The sequence below is a fragment of the Lissotriton helveticus genome, chromosome 7 (assembly GCF_964261635.1).
Source record: "Lissotriton helveticus chromosome 7, aLisHel1.1, whole genome shotgun sequence".
Lineage (NCBI taxonomy): Eukaryota > Metazoa > Chordata > Amphibia > Caudata > Salamandridae > Lissotriton > Lissotriton helveticus.
The window spans coordinates 578,934,731-578,958,165 of NC_136068.1; the positions used below are offsets into that span (position 1 = coordinate 578,934,731).

The 23,435-nt window shown below is 46.0% G+C and overlaps 1 protein-coding gene across 8 annotated transcripts in view; it reads right to left on the bottom strand.

The window, feature by feature from the left end:
• Nucleotides 1-23,435, bottom strand: part of LOC144768773 (uncharacterized) — a 9,320,023-nt gene that overhangs the window by 5,440,037 nt on the left and 3,856,551 nt on the right. For all 8 annotated transcript variants that reach the window (XM_078652700.1, XM_078652694.1, XM_078652695.1 and 5 more), the window contains one exon: nucleotides 19,486-19,621. In XM_078652700.1, the coding sequence (XP_078508826.1) occupies nucleotides 19,486-19,621 (136 nt within the window). The remainder of the gene's footprint in view (nucleotides 1-19,485; nucleotides 19,622-23,435) is intronic.

A 23,435-nucleotide genomic window follows, 5' to 3' on the forward strand; every position in this document is an offset into this window, starting at 1 on the left:
CAGTACATATGGGACACAGCGAGTGTAAAGTTGTAGTAGAGTTTAATGATAAAGGAATTTCTTCTTTCAAAACATCACGCCATACCTATTTCATTTGCGGTCAGACAGCCTATGTACATCTGCCCTTAGACTGGGGTGGGACTTGTTATATAGCATTCTTATTGCCACCTGTATTCTTGGCCCCATCCCATTATCATAGAGATTCACGACTAGAACATGTTAGAGTAAGGAGAGAGACAGATGCCTCAGGGATTGATCAGACTGAAACAGCTTGGGAGCAATATACAGATTTCAACAAAGGATTCTTTTTCTTCATAGGTCCCGTCCAAAACAGTAAACTGATACGCAAGTTAACGAGGACTCTTGAGGCAGTAGTGAATGTGACTGCAGCGGCCCTGGCGAACTTGACCCAGGAACAGTCTGCTATGAGACTTGTTGTTCTTCAACATCGCCTCGTTCTAGACGTCATCTTGGCGGATAGGGGCGGAGCTTGTAGCGTGATCCGATCTAGTTGTTGCGTTTTCATCCCAAATAACGCGCCATCTGTGTATGCAGCGATAACAAGGCTCCACAAGATTGCTCATGGCATACATCAAGACCCAGGCACATGGACTTGGTCCAGTTGGCTCTGGGGTGTGATATCTGCTTGGGGATGGAAAGTGTTGTCCTTCCTAGGAATGATCCTACTTATGATATTTGGTTGCTGTCTCTGTCTGCAGTGTGGCCCGGCCATTTGCGGCCTGTGTGCAACTGCATGTGTTCCACATCCAAGTATACAAAGGGTTAAGGACGAACAAATGATGCTGTATGATCAACTATACGGTCTCATGAATATAGATGTATCCTGAAGGGTTAAGTAGGGGACAAGGAGGGAATGAGGAAAATGACATTTTGCCTGACCAAGATGCCCCCTACGTGTACCCTATGTTACATGTATGTGCATGTCACCCATGCATATTTCTCTTAGTGGCTTGAATCACAAGGCCTCTGCAATCACGTCCTGCATTAAGGTGCCTGTCATCAAGTTTCCCAAACGTTAAGCTAACATGAAGGCCCATGTATTTGCATTGTGCACTTTTAATTAAATATCGTAATAAACCCTTTTTGTGGTTCAGTCTGAGCCACTTTCTGAATTAGGGTTTTCATGACTCCTGACACACTGCAAGCTGCAGTTACGTATCTCTGACCTCGCATACTTCTAGCTCAGCCGAAAGAGACCCAGCAAGGGTTGCCAAGATAGTATTATGAATAACTGTTATCTGCCTGCTGTACAGAGTCACATTCCTGCCCAGTGAGGAAGGTAAACAAAACCCGTCCGCGGAAGATAGGGCCTAGCTGGAGGGTCAGATTTTACAAAAACTGGGTCAGAAAAAGAAGCTGGTTTGTATTTCATCTGTATGCAGGCTGGCACCGCTCTGATGGTTGCTGGAGTTAGGAAAACGTCCTTGACAGGGTCCATAATCCCCGGGACTAAAGGCAGCAGTGGATGAGAGATAGATTTTTTGTGCAAAGTTTCAAAAACTACTGTTGTAGTAACCTGGGGGACAGACATTTCAATGCTCAGCTTCTGAGCTCCTCTTTGCAGGACATCTAGATAAGTGCCAAAGTCATCCACTGGAGAGGATCTAGAAGTAGGACTATCCGTCAGCGTGGGAGAGTAATTCCTCTTGGAAGACCTGGTAGAAGAGGTAGATGAAGTAGACGGAGTTCTTCGACGTCTACAGTGAGCACCGTGCCTCCTCTCACGTGATCTTCTTGGGTGCTCTTCCCTTCTAGGAGAGCGCGATCTGACCGGGTCTTCTCTTCTGGGTGAACGAGATCTGACCGCATCTTCTCTTCTGGGAGATCGAGATCTAACCGGATCTTCCCTTCTGGGAGATCTGGTTGGTCTTCTCACAGGTGATTTTTCTGTTCGGCGCCTGGGAGGACTACGCCTGTCCACTTCCTCCACCAGTCTCTGGAGAGGAGATCTGTGCTGCGGACTGACATACTCGAGCATACGTCTGGTAGCCCCTGAATCTCGCCAATGGTCCAATGACTTGTACCATCTGGGTGACAGTCTGACCTCCGCAGCCGAAGGATCTGGCTGACGCACGGAGATCTGAGGACAGGACTTCTGGATCTTGAGGATGTTGTTGAGGAGCCAGAAGACTGTAAAGTGAAACGACAAGAAGCTGACTCCTTAACCATGATCACAGAGTTCCTTGACGACGATCGAGCTCTTTCTGAATATCTCGACGTCGAGCGTTCTGGCGTCGTATGTCTTTTTCTCAACGCCGAATGCCTCCGGGGTGTCGGTGGGTCCATCAATCTCGACTTCGAATGCCTCGACGGTGATCGATGCGAAGATTTACGGTTTCTCAACGTCGAACGGCGATGACCAGCAGTCGACGGAGCCCTCTCGCTCAACGTCGAACGTCGACGGAGACTGCGTCCTCGTTAAAAATGAAGTAATTTTCTGTCAGAAGACAGAAATTAGTGGAGCTGTGTTACCAGGATCCTTCCTGAAGGAGCCGGAAAGAAAAACTGACCTAACTGTCACCCCTGAGACATGATGGGATATAGGGGGTCATGGGTGCCTTAAAGGCACGGTGTCAGTTTTTTGTATACAGCTACAGGTTAGCTTTTCAGTCTTTTTAGACTGTGTGTTTGCAATGCAGCCTGGGAGCATTCTATGCTTTCAGGGAGTTATAAGAATTTCTACGGATGCCCAAGCATTAAAACAGTTTCTAAACAATCTTTGGTGTTGTTTCTCATGTTTCTAATGCATATTATTCATGTATGGTGGAAATTCTTCACAGCATATTTCAGCTCTGATGTGATTTGGCTGCTATTGCATGTTTTTATATATATATATATGTATATATATATATATATATATATATATATATATATATATATATATATATATATATATATGAGTATATATGTGGGGCACATATAATATAGTGTTTCCGGGGTCCCGCGCATGGGCGGGAATATTCTAATGCTTATGACTATTGATGAGGATCCCCTGGAAGAGAACCTCCATTTATAGTCAGGCTTTGAAATCCCAGCTTGACACTTTTTCTTTGCATCCAGGTGCTACTCTTATTCAGTATATGGATGATTTGTTAGTGGCTGCCGATTCAGAGGATGCTTGTAAAAACGCGACTGTTTCGCTTTTGTATCATTTGTCTGATTTACATCATAAGGTGTCACCTTCTAAATTACAATATTGCCGCCAAGAGGTTACCTATTTAGGTCATCTCTTGTCGAAGGAGGGAAGGCGATTGACCCCAGAATGTATTCATGCAATTGCACGAATGTCTGTACCATCCACACAAAGGGAGGTGCGTGCCTTTTTGGGCATTACCTCTTATTGTAGACAGTGGATTCTGAATTTTTCTTTGTTGGCTAAACCTTTGTTGGCACTTACTCTGAAAGATACACCCCAACCTCTTCCTTGGACTGATGAATGTCAGAAGAGTTTTTCAGATTTACGTACTGCTTTGTGTTCTGCTCCTGTGTTGGGTACTCCAGATTATAGTAAGCCTTTCACACTCTACGTGCATGAAAGAGAAGGTTGCACGTTGTCAGTTTTGACACAACAATTTGGAGACAAACAACGGCCATGTGCCTATTTTTTGGCTACATTGGATCCAGTAGCTAAGGCATTGCCTAGTTGTCTCAGAGCAACAGCAGCAGCAGTGATCTCCATTCGTCAATCTGCTGGATTGGTATTGGATCACACTCTTGTTGTTATGGTACCACATGCAGTGGATACTCTCTTGAACAGAACGAAAACGCAACATCTCACGAGTGCTCGCTTGTCTGGGTATGAGTTGACGCTTCTGGCTAGTCACATACATATCAAGTGATGTAATGTTTTAAATCCAGCAACATTGTTACCTATTCCAGAAGAGAAAGATACACAAGAACAGCATGATTGTTTTCTTCGTACAGAAGAGGAAACTAAAGGCAGAATAGATTTAAAAGATACACCACTCGTGGACCCGGATGGGATCCTGTGGGTGGATGGGTCTTGTTTCAAGTTTCCTAAAGGCGAGACGACTGCAGCTTATGCTGTTACTACTTTGTATACAGTAGTAGAGACTGCACGCATTACACAGAATTTAGCACAAGCGGCTGAGTTGATTGCACTGACAAGAGCGTGTGTGTTGGCTAAGGGAAAGAGAGTGACTGTTTACACCGATAGCCAATACGCCTTTGACGTGGCTCATAGTTTCGGTCGTTTGTGGAAGGAAAGAGGATTCTTTACTTCCCATGGGACTAAAATACAGCATGGTCAGTTGGTGACTGACCTTCTCGAATCACTTGCCTTGCCTATACAGATAGCGATTGTGAAGTGCAGTGCTCACAAAAGGATTATTGATGATGTAGGTCGGGGGAATGCTTTTGCAGACGAGGTAGCAAAAGAAACAGCGAAAGATGTCAAGAGTCGTATGTATGTTGCAGGTCCTGCAAGATGGGTCAGAGAAGTAGGTATGTGTGAGGACACAGTAGAAAGTGTGAAAGTGATCCAGGAAGAAGCAACTGAGAAGGAATTGAGTAAGTGGAGAGAGAGTACGGGAATGTTGGACGCAACAGGATGTTGGATGGAATTGTCAGAACACCAACGTTGGTTGTTACCAGATGCCTATGTACTGCCTGTAGTTACTATGGCGCATGGTCCAGCTCATATCAGTGCGAAAGGAATATGCAAGCTTTTGGCTCCAGTATGGCAGAATTAAGGTATCCCCAAATGTGCGGAAAATGTGGTAAAGCATTGTATTGTTTGTTTGATGCATAATCCAGGAAAGGGAACCCCAACTCCGGCAGGTCACTTTGCTCCCCCTACGTATCCTTTTGAGGTATTACAAATTGATTACATTCATATGGAACGTTCCAATAACCTAAAGTATGTTCTGGTGGTGGTCTGTGCCTTTTCCAGATGGATAGAGGCCTACCCCCTAAAGGATAATACTGCTTTGTCCACTGCCAAAGTCCTCTTGAAGGAATTCTTCCCGAGGTTTGGTTTGCCGCGCATTGTCTGGAGTGACAATGGAAGTGAATTTGTAGGTCAAATTATGCAGAAAGTGTGTGCGGGTCTTGGTATTAGGCAGAAATTCCATGCGGCAAACCACCCTCAGTCAGCGGGTTTGGTAGAGTGCTATAATGGCACTCTCAAGCTCAAATTAGCAAAGATTCAGGCCAGCACGGGCCTTGCTTGGCCCGATGCCTTACCTTTGGCACTTCTCTCTACAAGAACAACTGTACATTTTCGTTTAGGACTTAGTCCTTATGAGGTCATTTTTGGGTGCCCAGCAAATGTCTGGGGAGTCCCTCGACCTAAAAAGTATTCCGATATTCCATACCCATTGTTGGTTGATTACTTGCATGACCTCACCACTAAATTACGTGTTATTCATCAACAGGTCCAAAACGCTTTGCCGGAGGCTTCCTCAGATCCAGGTCATTCCATCCATCCTGGAGACTTTGTGTGTTTAAAAAACTTCCAGAGGAAAAAGAATCTGGAACCTTGTTGGGGGCCACCGTGACAGGTGCTTCTGGTGAAGCGTACAGCAGTGAAGGTCGTCGGGAAGAAAAATTGGGTCCACGGCGTGCACTGTATGAGGGTACCCTTGCCTTTACCTTATGACCAGTGGGTGCGAGAAGGCGTAGGTGACAGTGAGAGTGAGAAAGTACCCCGATTTGTACCTTTCAGTAGTGCATGCCTGGACTGGACAAGTTCTGAGAAAGAAGATGACGACGTGTTGCAAGTAGCTGTACCATCACATTTGCGATTGAACACAACAAATCCAGAGACTTTGTTTCGAGACCAGACAAGGTTGAAATGAGAATTAAGTACAAGAAATTATTGTTCAGTCGATGTGGCGTAGCACTGTGTATTTTAGTATGTTTATGCGTTCTATTAGCTTGTGTGGGTTGGATTGTCCACACTATGCAGCGAGCACCTGTTGCTACTTCTGTTTCTTTGTCTTCTTCTACTACTACCTCCCCGCATAAGTTCTATACACTCCCAGATCATGAGCAAATTAGGAGAACAGAATACTTCAACAATTCATTCATCCAGTTGTTACATCAGCATCAACTGGTAGTCAACACTACTGATTGTTGGGTTTGTGGGCTCATGCCCCATAATGCTGAGAAAGGGATGCCATATTTAGTCCTTCCATTTTCCTATGAAGGTTCCGCTTGGGCTTATTTGGCTATGTTCTCTAACGCATACCAGAATCAACTTCGATACCCTCCTGATGGTCCATATAATGGTGGAGCAGATTTTAGTCATAGTCCTTTGATAAAGGGAATAGTGACTATGGCTAAAATTGCCGAAATTGGTAAGATTCCCGTTGATGAGAAACGAGCATATGATGGTTGGAATGTGACTCGTTTCGTTACTAGCCTCACTGATAAGGCTAGACAAAGAAGATCTTTCCAATTTGGACCATACCTCATAAAGGTAATTTATGTCTGCAGATAAATGGCCCAAATAATAAGAACAAACAGGAAAAGATTATTTGTTCCCATACATACATCTATTCACCCTTGATTTCTTCACCGTTAGTACCATCTCAAGGTACATATTTTGTTTGTCATGATAGAGCCTATACATGGCTTCCCAGCTATTTTTCAGGAACATGTTACGTGGCTTTCCTCCTTCCCCCGACATATACTGCTCCTTCAGGGCATCACAGAAAAAGATATGGCAGAGGAGTTATTGATTCTGGAGACACAGCTGGACAAGAGGGAGGAGACTTTATCAAAGGGTTCCTTCCTTTCTGGGGCTCAATGGCCAATAGCAGAAACATTAGACAGCTAGTTCGTGTTGTAGAGGCTACGATAAATGTGACTTCCGGAGCCTTGAGTAATCTGACAGCCGAACTTCAGGGGGATCGCCTTATGTCTTTGCAAAACCGAATGGTTTTAGACATTGTCCTTGCAGATAGAGGAGGAGTCTGTAAATTGATTGGGTCTAGTTGCTGCATTTACATTCCTGATAATGCCCCTACAGTATACCAAGCCATTTCTAAGTTACACGTGATTTCCGAGTCTATTCACCAGGACACAGGAGATTGGTCTGTGATGGGATGGTTTTGGGGACTACTGTCCACATGGGGAAGGAAAGTGTTAAGGTTCCTTGAATGATTTTGGCCATCATTTTCTCTTGCTGTCTTTGTTTGCAGTGTGGCCCCGCCATTTGTGGGCTTTGTGCCACTTTCTGTGTCCCAAAGCCTGTGTCACAGAAAACAGAGAACATTAAAATGATGTTACAGCAACGGCTCAGTGACCTCATGACCATTGACATTGACTCAGATTAACTTGAGTCCTTTGTGCTTTGCCTGAGTAATGGCAAAAGGAGGGTCTAAGGTTCTGTGGTTTTCGACTTCACTTAGTATCTAGCCGCCATTTTGTGTCCGGCGCCATTTTGTGTTGCCTTTACTCAGACAGCACGGCGAACGGAGTGTTTTTGCTTTTCCAGCTGCTATGCGTCACTTCTGTTATAAAGTAACCCTTTGTCCTTGTTTATGAAACCGATGTCAGGGTCTGGCCGAGTTTGTTAATCCATGTCTAGACTGATTGATCCTTGTCTTAGTTGACTGTTTGGGTCCCACCATTCTTCCTTTACTTTATCTTATTTGACTGGCCTTTGCTATTCTCTCCTTGTATTCTCCTATTACACAACTATCCTTTGAGGCACGCAAATACGTCCTGCCACCTGCAAATTGAATTACATGCACTAGCATTGATTAACTTGAGGGGAGGAGAGAACACGGGGTCTGAAAGAAGGGCGAATTCAAGATACTTGATAGCTTGTTTTCAAACTTTTCCTATTTGTCAGTTTTGTATGCTTTGGGAGAAGACGTTGTAAATATGTGTACTATATAAGATTGTGCGCCACAGAATTAAGTGGCAGTCTCCTAAGAATCTACAACTGTACTTCTTGGACAACTGTGCTTAGCTGCAGCTAATAAACCTGATTTTCTACGCCTAACAGAGTGTCTTGTGTCTCTGTCTGACAAGGCAGGTGAACCAGGAGATTTCAGGCGTGCCCTGCGCCGCTCGGTCCATAAGGCCCGGTTCTCCAACAATGTTGCTCAGGATGAGTGAGGAAACTGCAGAGAATTTCCCCATTAAGTTTATTCCTAAGGTCAGAGCTGGTGCAGCACTGTGCTCGTTCTGTACTTGTTTCAGTACTTCAAGGAGAACTGATGAAGGTGTGCAATGCTTGATGGTGTAAATGCATACAAATAAGCTTCCTCTGATGTTACATTCCTCTTCGGGGGCATCATCCCAAAAGGATTACATATAGTCAGTATCCTATGTTTGTCTTGGGGTGTCGTGTGTGGCTAGACCGCTTCCAAAGGGTTCAGTCACAAGAGCTGGTCTAGAGTTAATGTTATGCAGCACAAACTTTGCAGGTCTCATGTACAATGTTACTGTGTAATTCCAGATGCCTTTGACGTAAGCGAGTACTAATGTGTCAGGACATATAACAGGCGTGTAAGCAGGTAGTACTGGTGATGTAGCCCCTTAATTGCTTAGGGATCCCAGACAGACATTCCTGTGCGTATGTGGTAACTGACAAGCAAACCAGTTTTGGTGCTCCTGGTAAGTCAAAGGGATTTCCAGATTTTGGTAAGCCCTACATTGTAAAGCAGTGCCGTAGCTTAGTAAGCCTGAATCTGTCTCGAGGAAGCTTCTATAGCCTCAAACTGCAACATTGAGTAAAACGTTTCAAAGGCATATTCCCCGTGCCCAGCTATTACAAAAGCAAGTATCCGAGCATGGGGAACAACTCGAAACTTGAGATGCTTACTAACTACTTCTCGGCAATTCGCCCTTGTCATAATAAGGGTGCCATGTACACAAATGGATGCAAATGGAACGGATTCAAAGAATTAGAAAACCTACCTACTGTTGAGGATTAACCATTTAAAAGTCAAGCTTGACAAACATCTCGCAATAGGTGCTCCATTATTACCCGTAGGGAGCTTAACACGATTACGGTGGCTACCAAGAAGACTGTGTTGATCATCAGAAGTCTTAGGGGTAATTTTGCATGGGTTCAAAGAGTGAATACAATGAGAAGTTAAAACCAAATTTAGGTCCATTGGAGCACAACAAAACGTTTGGGGTAACAAATGTTGAAGAGCTGTCAGAAAATGAGTTACAACAGGTGATTTGAAGAGGAAGGGGTGATCTGAGAACCACAAAAAAGAAAAGCAGAGATGGCTGGAAAATACCCCTTAGCTGTGTCCAGAGCAAGGCCTTGCTGGGCTGAAGACAAAACAAACATGAACACTTCGGACAAGGGTGCAGAAATAGGCCAACATGTTTTTCAGTGCACCAAGCCATAAATTGTCCCAACGGCAAGCATATATGTTCTTTGTGTAGAGCTGCCTGGCTACCAAGATGGCATCTCTGAGTTCAGGAGGGAGCTCGAAAAATCTCAACTACTGCCGCTAAACCTCCATGCATGAAGGTAAAGTGTGTGCAAGTTTGAGGGCAGAACCTTGCCCTGTTGCTGTGACAAGAGATCCTCCCAAAGTGGCAGACTGATTGAAGGCCCAATGCTCATGCTCAGAAGTTCGAGCTGCCATAGTCTTCGTTCCCACAACAGGAGTCCTGCACCCCATCCCAGGACGAAATGTGTCTCCAAGAGACATCCTGGGAACTCCAAAGAACCGAAGTGCTGACATTGCACGTCCTTGGCGGTGGCAAACAAATCCAACCAAGGTTCTCTGAAGTCGCAGAAGAGACCTTGTGCCATCTCAGGGTGAAGACACCATTTATGATTCACAAGGCATTGATGACTGAGTTTGTCAACCTTGGTGCTCAGAGATCCCATCAGGTGCTGTACCACAAGTAATATGTCCTGACATTCCAGCCATGTCCAGAGGCACTGGGCCTTCTGGCATAGGGTCCCAGACACCACCCTGCCCTGCTTGTTGCAGTACTACATGGAGGTGGTGTAATTCATAAACGCCTGAACCAGCCTCCCCTTGATGGATGGAAGGAAGGATATCAATGTCGAGCAAATCACTCTGAGCTTCAACAAGTTGATGTAGACCTGAGACTTCACAGGAGACCAGAGTCCTCTGATCTCCACCTCTACCAGATGCCGACCGCAGCCTAGAAGTGCCACATTTGTTACACTCTGAGTTCCGGGCGAGGAAGAAAGAGAGGTCTGCCGTTGACCCAATTACAGTTTGTTAGCAACCACAGCAGGTCTTTTGCAGTTCCTCACGATATTTGAACTAGGTCAGAGAGATTTTGCTGGTGCTGCGCCCACTGGACCTTCAAGGCCCCCTGCAGAGCCCGCATATGCCAGTGATCATGCTTTATCAGGAGGATACAGGGGGCCAGGAGACCTAGCATTGTCAAAGTGAGTCTCAACAAAATTCAAGACAGAGGCTCAAACATCATAACCATAGCCTGAATATCCAGGACTCACCGCTCCGAAGGATTGGCGTGGAATCGCACTGTGTACAGAATGGCTCAAATGAAAGGAAGTATCTGAGAGGGAGTGAGGCTTCACTACAACATGTTTATAGTGAAGCACAGAAAAGGTAGGAGGCCAGCCATAGCATGGAGTTGTATGACGACTACCCTGGGTGAGCCTGCCTTCAACAGCCAGCCATCGAGAAAGAGGAAGACCGGAACCCCTGAGCTCTGCAGATGGGCAGCAACCTCCTCCGTCACTTTCATGAACACTCAAGGGGCACTGGTGATCCCAAGGAGAGCACAGCAGACTGAAAGTGCTTATGGCCAAATGTCAACTACAGATAATTTCTATGGGCCAGCAGGACGGGGTTACAGGAATATGCTTCCTGCAAATCCAGCGCTACAATCCAATCTCTGGGGGCCAGGGCAGACATGACCTGAGCCAAGGTGAGCATCCTGAATTTCTCCTTTTTCAGGAAGTAGTTGAGAGTGTGCAGATCTAGCATAGGCGGAAGCCTTTGTCATTCTTTGGCACTACATAATAGTGGAAAAAGCAACCATGGCCTACTTCTCATATTGGCACCATCTCAATGGCCCCTTTGGTGAAAAGAGACTGCACTTTCTGTTGCAAAAGAAAGGGATGATCCTGTGTCTACTGATTTGATGAAGGTGGCATGGGTGGATCAGTTTTTATGAATTGAAGAGCATAACCAAACTGAACAATTTGGAACACCCAACTGTCCAAAGTTATGGACAGCCAGCGGGGCAAATGGTGCTTCATCCAGCTACCAACAAGTTGCCCTTAATGCTTTGAGGGCATGTTATAGAGGTTTGCAGGCTGCGAATGCTGGAGGGGGTGGCGGACTGGGCAGATCTCTGGCTTTGGGTCCCATGAAGCTTGTGGGAGCCGCATCAGCAGCCACAAAAGGACTGGGGAGTCTGCTAACAATGGTGGCTAGGTGGAAATGGATGCAGCTCGTTGCATCTACCATAGCCACAGAAGACAGAATGAGGCTGGCATGGAGCCATGGTGAGACCCACTGACAGGGCTGCAGCCCTACTGTCCTTGAAGTGCTCCGCACTCAATCTGCAGTGTCACCAACAGGTGAGTACCATCAAAGGCCATTGTTCATAAGGGGTGCCTGAACATTCCCTGAGAAGTCAGCTGACCTCAGCCAGGAATGGTGAAGGACTGCCACCGACTAAATAATCGCTCTACCCAGGTAGTTTATCATATCCAGTCTGCAGCATATCGTGAACTTTGCTGCATTCCTGCCAACGTCTATAGCCTGGGTCAGGATGGCTCATGCCTCATCCAAGATCATGGACAGCACCTGTGCAACCAAGAACCACACATTGTGGCTATACTGGTCCAAGAGGAATTTGGTCTTCAATGACTAAAGTGCAAGGTTGGTAGAAGAGAAAATACTCTTGCCAAAGGTATCCAGCCTCTGGGATTCTCTATCGGGTGAAGTGGTAGGGATTGCACCAGGGAAAAAATTGGACGTTGGGGCCTGCACGACCAGGCTCTCAGGGTGGGGTACTGGTTGTGAAAAGCTACATCCCAAGAGTGAGGTGGTGGAGGCAGCAATCATCATGTGCACAGGAGTGACTGTTCAGGGCTTGGCCTAGGCCCACGCAAGACATAAATTAGGTCTCCATTTAAGGGAAGGAGAGGAATCATGGGTGATACACCTGGTTAAAACACCTCTAATAAGACATTGGTCTTGATGGTCACATATGGCAGTGTAAGGGACAGGACTTCAGCCACCCTCGGTATTACCATGGCAAAAGACGCCGCTTCCTCCATAGTCAAACTAAGAGGAGAGACCAGGCCAGGGTCATTATTATTATTATTATTGTGTATTTTATATAGCGCGCAGCTACCCCAACGGGGTGTCCCGGCGCTTCTGAGTGAAAGCAGAGTGATAATCCTGGGGGGGTTAACAAAAGAGGAAAGTTTTTAGTGCCTTACGGAAGGGTAATTCTTCCTGAATCATCCTAATTGCGATCGGGAGTTTGTTCCAGAGAGTTGTGGCACAGACCTGGAAGGTTTTACCTCCAGAACGTGCTTTCCTGAATCTTGGTATGGAAAGCAGATGTTGGGAGTTGGAACGGAGGTTCCGAGAGTTACAGTAAGGACGGATGCTAACAGAGAGGTAGGCCGATCCCCTACCCCTAGTTGCTCGATGGGCTAAGGTCATGGCTTTGAATGCAGCTCTTTGATGGATTGGTAGCCAATGTAATGCTCTGCGATGTGGCGAAATATGGGTGCGTAGGGAAACCCCACAGACCAGCCGAACCGCCGCATTCTGGACTGTCTGGAGCCGATGTAGCAGGCCCGCGGGCAACCCTAAATACAGGCCGTTCGCATAGTCCAGGTGAGATGTAATCAATGCCTGGACTATGGTTTTCCTGGTGTCACTGGGGAGATAGGTGATGAATTTCCTAATCATCCTGATCTTGGAAAAACAAGCGGCAGAAACCGTCTGTATTTGGTTACTAAAGGAAAGATTTGAGTCCCACTTGACCCCTAGATTTTTTACAGAGTCCTTAGGGACAGGGGGAAGGCTGAGTTCCTGTGGCCACCAGAGAGTTGCATCTAGAGGGGAGGGTTGATGGAAAAAGAGAACCAGTTGACCAGTTATCCTTGGCCAAAGGTTCCTCAAGAGGGTTAGGATAACCATAAGAATCCTTAGGTCCGTCGCAAGAGTATGCCTCACACAGCCAGTCAGAAGAAGAAGGCACTGTCTCAGACCCAAAGGGTGTTGGTCCGGTCATCGCTGGCATCTATTTCAGACAACACTGGTCCGCCTCTGTATTGGAGCTGGGAATGACAATAGAGTCAGTGCAGCCAAAGGGCATCAGCGCTGCCAGGAACAGCGCCACTGGACTGGACTCCTGTGATGGTCATGGATTCGCGACCATAGCCAGTTCGGATCCAGGAACAGATCTAAAGGGCCCAAGGGGTGCTAAGGGAGAACCTGCAGATGGAAATCCAGTAGGGGCACCTTCCGAACCCATGGGGCCCAAAGGCAATCCAAATGGTTTGGCTCGTCCAATCATGAGGGTATGGTCTCATAGAGTTCCTTCAATTGGGAGGGGATCGCTCTGGAAAATACTGGGAGGCAGAGCAAACACAGGGTCAGGCATCCGGTGGGGGAGCGGGGGAGTATAGGAGAGGGCCTAGATTTGTGGTGTTGTTCCAGTGCCTCGTCCAAGGACTTGAACTAGCAGGGTGATGTTGAAGAATTCTTTGACTTCTCGGTCTTCTTCTTGTGGGACTAACCCGAAAAAGATTTTGATCGTGACGGCGCCCAATGGGAACAATTCTCATAGGGGACCCCGTAACTTCCATGCGAATGGGACCTTCCATGCGACCGGGACCTGGTGTCATTGATCATGTCATGAGTATGCATGGGCGGATTTTGTGAATTGGCAATCCGTGAAATTGCGTATTTACGGATTCGCAATCCGCAAAATCCGCGAACTCTCCCGAATTTTGCGGATTCCTTTTTTTTTGTGTTCGCAAGTGTTTCTGCCATTTCGCAAGGGTTTTTTACCAGTTCGCAAACGCGAACTTACTTGTCGTGTAGCAACGGTCGCAACCATGTTGTTTCTACGTCTGGTTCATCACAGCACCCTCTGTTTCACCAATGCCACCCTCTGTTTCACCACTGCCACCCTCTGGCTCACCCATTCCACCCTCTGGCTCACCCATGCCACCCTCTAGTTCATCACTGTAGATTATGGGGGAAAACCACACTTGCCCTGCCTCAACTGACATGAATGAATTAGGGGCTGATTAATGTGTCACTGAATTTGAACTTCCAGGCTGGCACCTGCTTCCTTATCTGTAATTGCTTTCTGTTGCAGTGTAATTTTTTTAACAGGACCTTTGTTGTATACTTGTAGCTATTCTCTGAGCCTGCTGTGAGGGTCAGAGCGGGGTCATAGAATAGTTGCAAGTAGGCAACTGAACTCTGAAGGGGCCCCTCAGGAAGTACTACAGGGAATGGTTACAAATGATAAGATTGAACTTTTGCACCTGCTGAGTGCTTTCAGTTTTGCAAAAATCCAAATATCCAGCAGCATCCACAAAAAGTAATCCTTCCAGGCACTACAGGGAATGGTTACTAATGATAAGATTGAACTTTTGCACCTGCTGAGTGCTTTCAGTTTTGCAAAAATCCAAATATCCAGCAGCATCCACAAAAAGTAATCCTTCCAGGTCAAGGTCCAAATCAAAGTGACCAGCACATGAAGAAAGCACTGGGAGGAGCCTGCTGGACAGGAACAGGAAGTTGGAGACTGTGGGGCACTTCCTTCCCCCCCCCAATGGACTCCTTGCAAAAAAAAGTGCAGGCAAATGTCAACCTGAGGAGTTATTCTGATAAAAATCATAATTTTCAAGGTTTATGCTGCCTGCTGGTGGATTTCTTGTGCGAAATTGCAAATTTTGCAATCTCGCAATTGCGAGATTGTTGCTGCCCACCGCATCTACGTGTTCGCAAGTGTTTCTCCCGCAAAATTGTATAGTATTCTAGTTGGCAAGTGCGACCAAGCAAAAAATCCGCTTCGCACGGATTTACGAATTTTCGGCAAGTTCTTGAGAGTTCGCGGATTGCGAATTTGCCGAAAATCCGCAAAATCCGCGAGCGGAACGGATTTTACGCCCATGCTTAGTCATGAGTGATGTAATATGTGAGGTCATAAGCAGAGCATTGTGGGGACGGAAGTTATAGCTAGCTGCTGATTTTCACTGGTTCTGTACGAGTGACATCTGAGCCCAACTATAACGCGCCTTTAACCTTTGCTTTTTTCAATGATTTTTTACTGTTTTTAACACCTTGCCTGCGGCGCCGATTCTCCCCCGGTGCTGAACATTCCATTCGCGGGTGTGGTCGTGACGGAACCATTCCGTCATCCGCGCAGCTCAACCGTGAGGCGTGACGGAATGGTTCCGTCACAAGCATCGAAGGGGTTAATGCTATTTCCCAACTATAACATCCCTGTAACCTTTGTTTCTTCAGTGAATTTCTATGTTTTTTAGTGTTAAGTAAGATGCCCATCGTACTACATGTGGAAAGGTTTTACAAAGGGCCTGGGTTTGGCTCCAACCCAAGCTTGCAGCTACGGCACCCCTTCCTCCTTGCCATCCATTGTCTAAGTCCATGACCCTGCTCCATCACTACAGCTGTTTGTGGCCGTTGTTCTGCCACTGCCATTAACATTTAGCTTGCTACCCCATCACCTCCTCCCCATCCTCTGTTGTCTGAGTCCATGCAACAGTCCTCTCCCTCCTGCCCTGCACGGTCCAATGTGCTGCTACTGCCCTCCATCTAGTTTGATATTCCAGCTCACTACTCCTGCCCTCCATTGCCTAATTCTTGTCTGTGTGCATGCCCCTGCTCCCTCCTTTTAGTCCACCACATTCCATGGACCTGCCAATGCCCTTCCAATCTTCTCAGAGTGTTCTTTTGGGCTGCTACTGACCCTCCCACCTGCCTAGCATGGTCAGATGTCCTTGCCACTTCCACTCTGCCTGTCCAAGTTTGATGCCCATCCCCTCCCTTCTGTCCTCCATGGTCCATTTTGCTGCCACTCCCTTCTGACCCACATGCTCTGTTGTGCTGCAACTGCTCCTCCTGACAGCCCTGTGTGGTCTGTTGTGAAGCCCCTACCTCTGCTCTCTTTTGTCTGTGTCCAGCCCATACCCCTCCCTTCTGTCCACCATGGTCCTTGTGCATACCCCTGCTCCCTCCCTCTTGTCCTCCATGGCTGTTGTGGTGCCACTAAACCTCCTCCTTGCAATGCATAGTCTTCTGCGCTGTCACAGCCATGACTGGTCAGCTTTCTGTTAGGTACCCCCTCCTACCTTCCCTCCGTTGTCTCTGTGTATCCCATTATTGTCTCACTTTTGCCCTCCATGGTATGTTGTGCTTTCAGTGGCCATCCAGCCTGCCCTCCATGGTCAGTTTGCTGCTCCAGCCCTGCGCTGTGCCCTCCATTGTCCATGTGCAGACCCCTATTCCCTCCCTCCTGGCTTGTCTGTTCCATTGTCGTGCCCCTACCCCTCCCTCCTGCCCTTCATGGTTCGTTATGCTGCAAATGTCCCTTCTGTCTGTCTGGGATGGACAGCTTGCTGCCCTTGTCTCTTTTCCCTCTGCTCTCTGTTGCCTATATGCATGGCCTTGTACCCTCCTTATTGCTTTCCGTGGTCCGTTGTGCTGCACTGTCATCCCGCTTGCCCTGTGTGGTGGATTGTGCTGCTGCAACCTTGACACCTGCCCTTTACGTTCACTTTTGTGCCCCTGTCTGTGTCCCTCCTGCCCTCTGTTTTCCATCTTCAAGTCCTTACCTCATTCCTCCTGCCCTCCGTGATCCACTATACCTTACTTGCTAATATTTTAAACTTGGTAAGAGGGAGAGTTTGGAAAAAAAACCTGGGGAATTGATTTTTGCCATTGACTTACATTGAAAAAGAGGAGATTTTATGAAGCAGACAGATAAAACACAGCCCTTTTGGGCTTAAAAACATCAGGAGTCTCCTGTCTGAATCAGTTTGTTTGCATGTATGGCTATACTGCCACTGCCTCTTCCTGCTGCCCTCAACTGACTTTTATATTGCCACTGCTTCTCTTGCCTGTACTGCATGGCTGGTTTGTTGTCCCTGCCCTCCATGGTCCATTGTGCTGCAACTACCCCTCCCGCCGGTCCAGCGTGGTCAACTTGTTGCTTCTGCACCGTTCTCCATGAGAGAGTTTTATTACCATAAAACGCATGGTTTGTGTTCTAAACAGCTAAAATGAGGACATATTTTCTGAGTTCTCAAATAGTGACAAAGCACTTCTAAATGATTTGCTGTCTTTATGTTTTTTTAATGTAGTTGATTATATGTTACATTTAAAGGAGAGGATGTGGCCTTACGGCCAAAGCGGCAGACTTTGCAACTGGGGAAGCAGGTTCGACTTTGGGAGTCAGGTCGACATCCTGTGATTCTGAGAATATCACTTAATCTCCCCATCCCTAAAACCAAAATGAATGTGTCCTTGTGTAATGTAACTGATTGGTGCTCAAGTTAAGAACGCCAATACCTTCAGGTGAAGTAAGCACCATATAAAACTACAAAAAAAATAAAAATTTTAAGGGGTTGACTATGATGCGGCCCGGAAAGGCTCTGACCAGCACGGTCAGGGCCTTCTGGGCTGCATCGTAATCTGCCCCTTTGTTTACTTTCTGACCGCTGCATTACAATGCTGGCAGTTGGAAACGAAACCTGCTGGTCATTCCGGCTGGCTTTTCTAGCATGGGTTCCATGCCGGCCTGTCTGACATGGAAACCATGTCAGAAAGCGTGTTCGGGGGCCCCCAGCAGGGCCCCCTGGTGTGTGCGGCCTCTAGTTGGAGGCCAAGGGGGCACCTATGGTACCCCCCTGTTGATCCCTGTGGCAGGCACATTGAGTTGCCTGATACGGGGTGCAGGGATGAACAGCACCTCCCATTTCCCTATGGGAGCATGTGGTCGTAATGCACGCTCCCATTGGGAAATGTAGTACCGATATAGTGTCCCAGGACCGAGATGGTGACAGTAACGGGCGGACTTAAGTCCGTCCAACATCGTAATTAATCCCTTATGGCCTCATCTAAGTAAATAGTATTTACTGATTCGTAAATATCGAATTTTACCGATTCGGTATTTATGAATCGGTAAATGCTATGCAGCTAAAAAATCGGTAAAAATTACCGAATCGTTAAGATTCGGTATTTACCGAATCTGTAATTGCCATTCATTCCTATGGGCCTGGAGGCCCATAGGAATGAATGTCAATTACCGAATCGGTAAATACCGATTCGGTAAAAGGGGGAAAACATTGAAGAGTGGCAGGGTGTCACTTTGACACCCTGTTGCACCCCTCAATTGTTTATGGGTGCACATGTTGCAGACATACATGCCCTTAGGGCATGTATGTCTGCAACATGGCACTGAAGCAATTTGCATTAAATTGCTTTTTGAGGGGTTTTCGTTATTTACCACCAACTTGTAGTTGGTGGTAAATAACGAATCCTAACATGGGATAAGCACTCATTTAAGTGCTCCCTACATTAGGAATTCGGTAATTTACCGAATCCTTAATTTCGTTCCCCTACATAAGAAAACCCCATTACCAGTCGGTAACGGGCGAAATTCGTTAATTTCGGCCGTTACCGACCGGAAATGAGCCACCTACATCTGACCCTTAGTGTTTTACACATTTGTGTCATTAGGCTATACCTAGGCTACATTTGGATGATATTTGTACTATATTTGGGCTCTTTTGTCTTTGGTGGCCATCTTGGGAGACTTATATGTTATGAAGCTCCATAATTTCCTAATTTACTGCGGTATACTCAATAGAAAATGCGTTTAGTTTTTCACTTCGATTCCATCAAGATGGGGTTTAGATATGCCACTCTTTAGCTATAAATTCAGAACGTTAGAACACAGGGAGTTAACTGTCAGTTTGCTGCTGGTGTTGAATGTGCATGTTTCAGTCTGCATGTCAGAATGTTTTAATGAAATAGAAGAGGAAGAACTTTTGAGAACTCACTTGAAATGTGTCCTAACTTTTCTTTCTACAGCACCAACCATAATTTCAATGAGAAGCTGAACCCACTCATTTTGTTCCTTTCTAAATTAAACGTTTTAACATTTACCAGTTTGATTTAATCAATATGGCTTCAGGTGTGCCAAACTTTTGTCATAAGTAAGACTGTTAACGCTCTAGCTATTCTTAATATAATATATATATATATATATATATATATATATATATATATGTATATATGTATATATATATATAAAGATACATGTGGATATATATAACGATACATATAGATATATAGAAGTATATATGTTACCAAAAACATGAAAAATCCGAAAATGTTTACATATTATATGTATAAAGGGTAATTTTTTGCTCATCATGTAAAATACCAATCTGAAAATTAACAATTACTGATATACTGCATCTAGTATATAAAATATAATACTAACCTACTGAGTCCGTATTACTTTTAAAAAACAGAATCCATGTTGTTATATAAATTACGAGAACCTGGCACACCACAATGAAAACTTCCCATCGCTTCACAATCACTGAATCCGGAGGCATTGTTTTATGCCAAAAAGCCTAAATACAAGCAAAACAGATAGTTATGTTTAATGTCTTTGTGCATCTGAAGAATGAGTTATTTATCTGTAACAGTAGCCATTCAGTTTGCTTATCTCTAATTGGTAGAGTACCCGTGGTTTTAGACGGTGTATCTGACAACACTGATTACAATAAATTACTGTAGGTCAGCAAGTGCAGTAGTACCAATAAAATACCTATCAAGGTGACACCAGAAAGAATAAAACAAAAATTTCCTTGTGGCTTTCGTAACATTTGTTTCCTTTTAGATGCATTAACACAATGGCATGAAGCATCTGCCAAAATGGCAAGACTTGGCTGTTATTTGTGAATCTGTAAGTGACTCCTCAGTGGGCGAGTGGTTCACAGTAGGAATCCATAGAAAAGGTAATTAGAATTGGAATGGTTGTAAAGTGCATTCCACAAGCAAAATGATCTCCAGGGACAGTGGGAGCTCAAGCCTTAGGCCTACCTTTTGGCAAAGAAAATCAGTTTATAAAAGATGAAGTTAAATCATTTTTATAGAAGATGGTGTTTCCAGGGCATGGTGTAAGGTGAGGAGGTTATGTATTTTGTATAGGAGTTTGGGAAGAGAGTTTTAGTTTCTGAAAATAGGGAGTGAAGCTTATGATCTCTGCTGTGAATATGAACAATTTGGAGTTGGCCGAAATGAGGTTGTAGACATCATCAACACATTTAGCCAGCATCCATTATTACTGAGTAAGTTCACATAGAACTTCATTTGTTGCGCTGTTGCAGTGCCCTGTAAGGTAGACAGTGGGAAATTGGACACAATATCAAATTGTAAATACAGAGTGAGAGAAATATCAGAAAAAAATATTGCCATAATAAAATACTGTGATTAGAAATATCGTTGTTAAAAATATTGTTGTAGGTGATATTGTTTTGAAAGATATACTTGCTGGGGGGATAGATGGAGATGGGCACAATGGCACACATGCACAATCATGTGTAGCACACTGCACACCCACAATGATTGTGGACCATGTCCCTGATACCCTTGGCACAGTGCAGCACACATAGAAACACCAAGTAGGCCCCGTCCACTATGTGCACAAAGGAAGCCCCCTCCCTATCACCAATCCCACAACCTACCCATGCACAGGTGCTGAATCCAGCAAAGCAGTGGCTCTGTGAGCCACACTGACAATGCAAGTGACACTGCATGACCGATAGCATGGCTGCAGTCAAAATACATGACATGGTGCATGACATGACACTGAGGTGGCCCAGTGTGGATCACATCCTCGAAGTAGCAGGTCACACTCTGACACATTCACGTGCACATACAACCCCTGACGTCAACAACACATCTGCAGACAAACAATGCACAAGAATACAAAAACTGTCCAAGTCGCTAACATCTCAGCACTGTAAAAGCACACAAGTCAAAGGCACACCGCCTCAAAGGGATAAGCAGGGGTCTCCAAACCTGTCCTGGAGGGTCGGATCCATGCCAGATTTTTTGGATATCCCCATTGAGATACATGTAGTAATTTTAAAAATCTGGCATGGATCCGGCCCTCCAGGACCGGTTTGGGGACCCCTGGCCGATAAGGGGCCACTAAATAATAGCTGCAGGGGCGACTCTCCCACCATGCATCACACACACATACCAATCACAGCACATCAACATTGACGACAATGTGGTACAAAGTGCAACACTTACACTACAGGACAGAGGACACAACTGGTGCTGCTTGTGCGTAGAAACTGGCCAATCACATCTGGCATTGCAAGAAACTGTGAGATGATAATATAAGAGTACAACCTCACATCTGTCATGTAGTCGAAATGTCCACTATCTCCCATCAAATAGCCAGCTACTCCAAAACAGAACAATGTACATTGTCATGCTGTCTGTCTGGAAACATGTACAATGGGTAAACATACATGGAACACACTGTTAACCTGCATCTCCCCTTTGCATTGCAGAGGGACAGTTAACACCTTCTGCAGAGCAGACCAGACATCTCTTCAGTGATAATGAAGAGGACCCCCTGACCATCTGCTCCGACACCCTCCAACGGATCGTAGACATCCGCCGCACCCTACCTCCAGGAGGAGGTCAGCCCAGCTGCATCGAGGTGACCCCACCCCCTGCACAGACCACACAGCACGAAGCACACACCACCACGGCTGGCTCACATGCCCCCACTACCAACAAATGGCATTCCAACGCCGTGTGTTAGGGTGCCAGGAGAAGATGGCTGATCAGCTGCAGGTGGGGATCGACCTCATGGCAGCCAAACTAGATGCCATACGTGGGTGTCTAAGTCCCATCAGGGACCACTTACAGTCCCTAACGGACACCCACTGTCCGTTCCATGCTCTCCAACAATCCTTGGCTGACATTGCTGGGGCCATTACTCGGATACAAGAATTGTCTAGTCAGACAGATTCCAGCGATGACAGCACAGAGTTGGCACAGATACGAAGAACAATGGAGACCATGGAGCCGATGCAGGCTGGAAGTATTGCTGCCACGGCTGAACACCAGCGAGATGTAGCTGGGATCTTTCATGTCCTGCAGATCCTCATCTTGCCACTGCTGCCACAGAGCCTGTCATAGATGACTGCTGCAGGAACTTTGACACACACATCTCCACCCCCTGATGTGTCATTGGACGCAGCCCTGCCACCGTCGCCCCCGATGAGTCAGTGGCACACAGTGATGCCGCCATAACACCACCACACACACCTGACACACCGGACACAGAAGACATATCAGAGTAGTAAGATGTGGATGGTAATGACTGTGTGAGAAAGGAGGTAGTAGTATCCATCCCCGCCATATGGCCTGTCCCTGACTGGTTCAGCCCTCTGCATCATGCCCTGGAACAACACCTTCCACTGTCCACCGAAACACTCTGCGACATTCACCTGGTCCCCGACTGCCATATATGCTCTGGTTACCAATGACACAGCAATCAGGCTACGGACTGAACTCTTCCTCTTCTGACTAACTTTACATTCTCCCAAGGACTCTGGTTGGCCCTCCACTGGGTAACCATGTAATGTGGGGTTAACCAAATCACACAGATGGGTCTAGTCTATGTTCAATCAAGTATAAAAGTATGGATGAATTTAGGGACATTGGTTGCACTAAAATGAGCACCTTGGTAAATTACATCAATGCGCATGTTTGACCCTAACCCACATGGCCAATTAGATGACTGTGAAGGTGTGAACTAGCTGTGGCCTCATTGCACATGAACAACGATCTTGCAACCCCCCAACATAGCCCCACATCCATGTACTAAATAGAGCTGAGTGTAAAAATATCAAATTCGGTAGCAGGCCTGAAGTAGTGTCTCCCATCACATGTGACAACAGAACATCTCCTCGCAGACCTACTCACACTCAACTGTGTGGACACGGCCTGTTTTGATGGATCACATTGATCCACATGGCAAGAAGTTGGACACCATACTCACATTGCTTAAGACACGTAAGAGCACAGGTATACCAGCAACTATCCCAACCACAATGTCTGGCTCACAGAGGTGGAGCTGTCAATAGGGATTCACCCCAAGTGAAATGCGTCAGTCTGTCCCTCCCTGTGTACGGACAATGCTGATTGAGGCAGACAATTTGTCATTCTACTCAACACTCACCACAGTTAAACATAAGTGAAGTTGCGTAGACTTTATAAGCATGTGTATGTCAGTACGTGCAAGACAAGGGCCACAACATGCAGACCAATGCTTACGACACTTACAGGCAGCATAAGAACATGTCACGGAGCAAGAAATGGGGAGGCAAAAATGAATACCAATCATTACGGATGGCA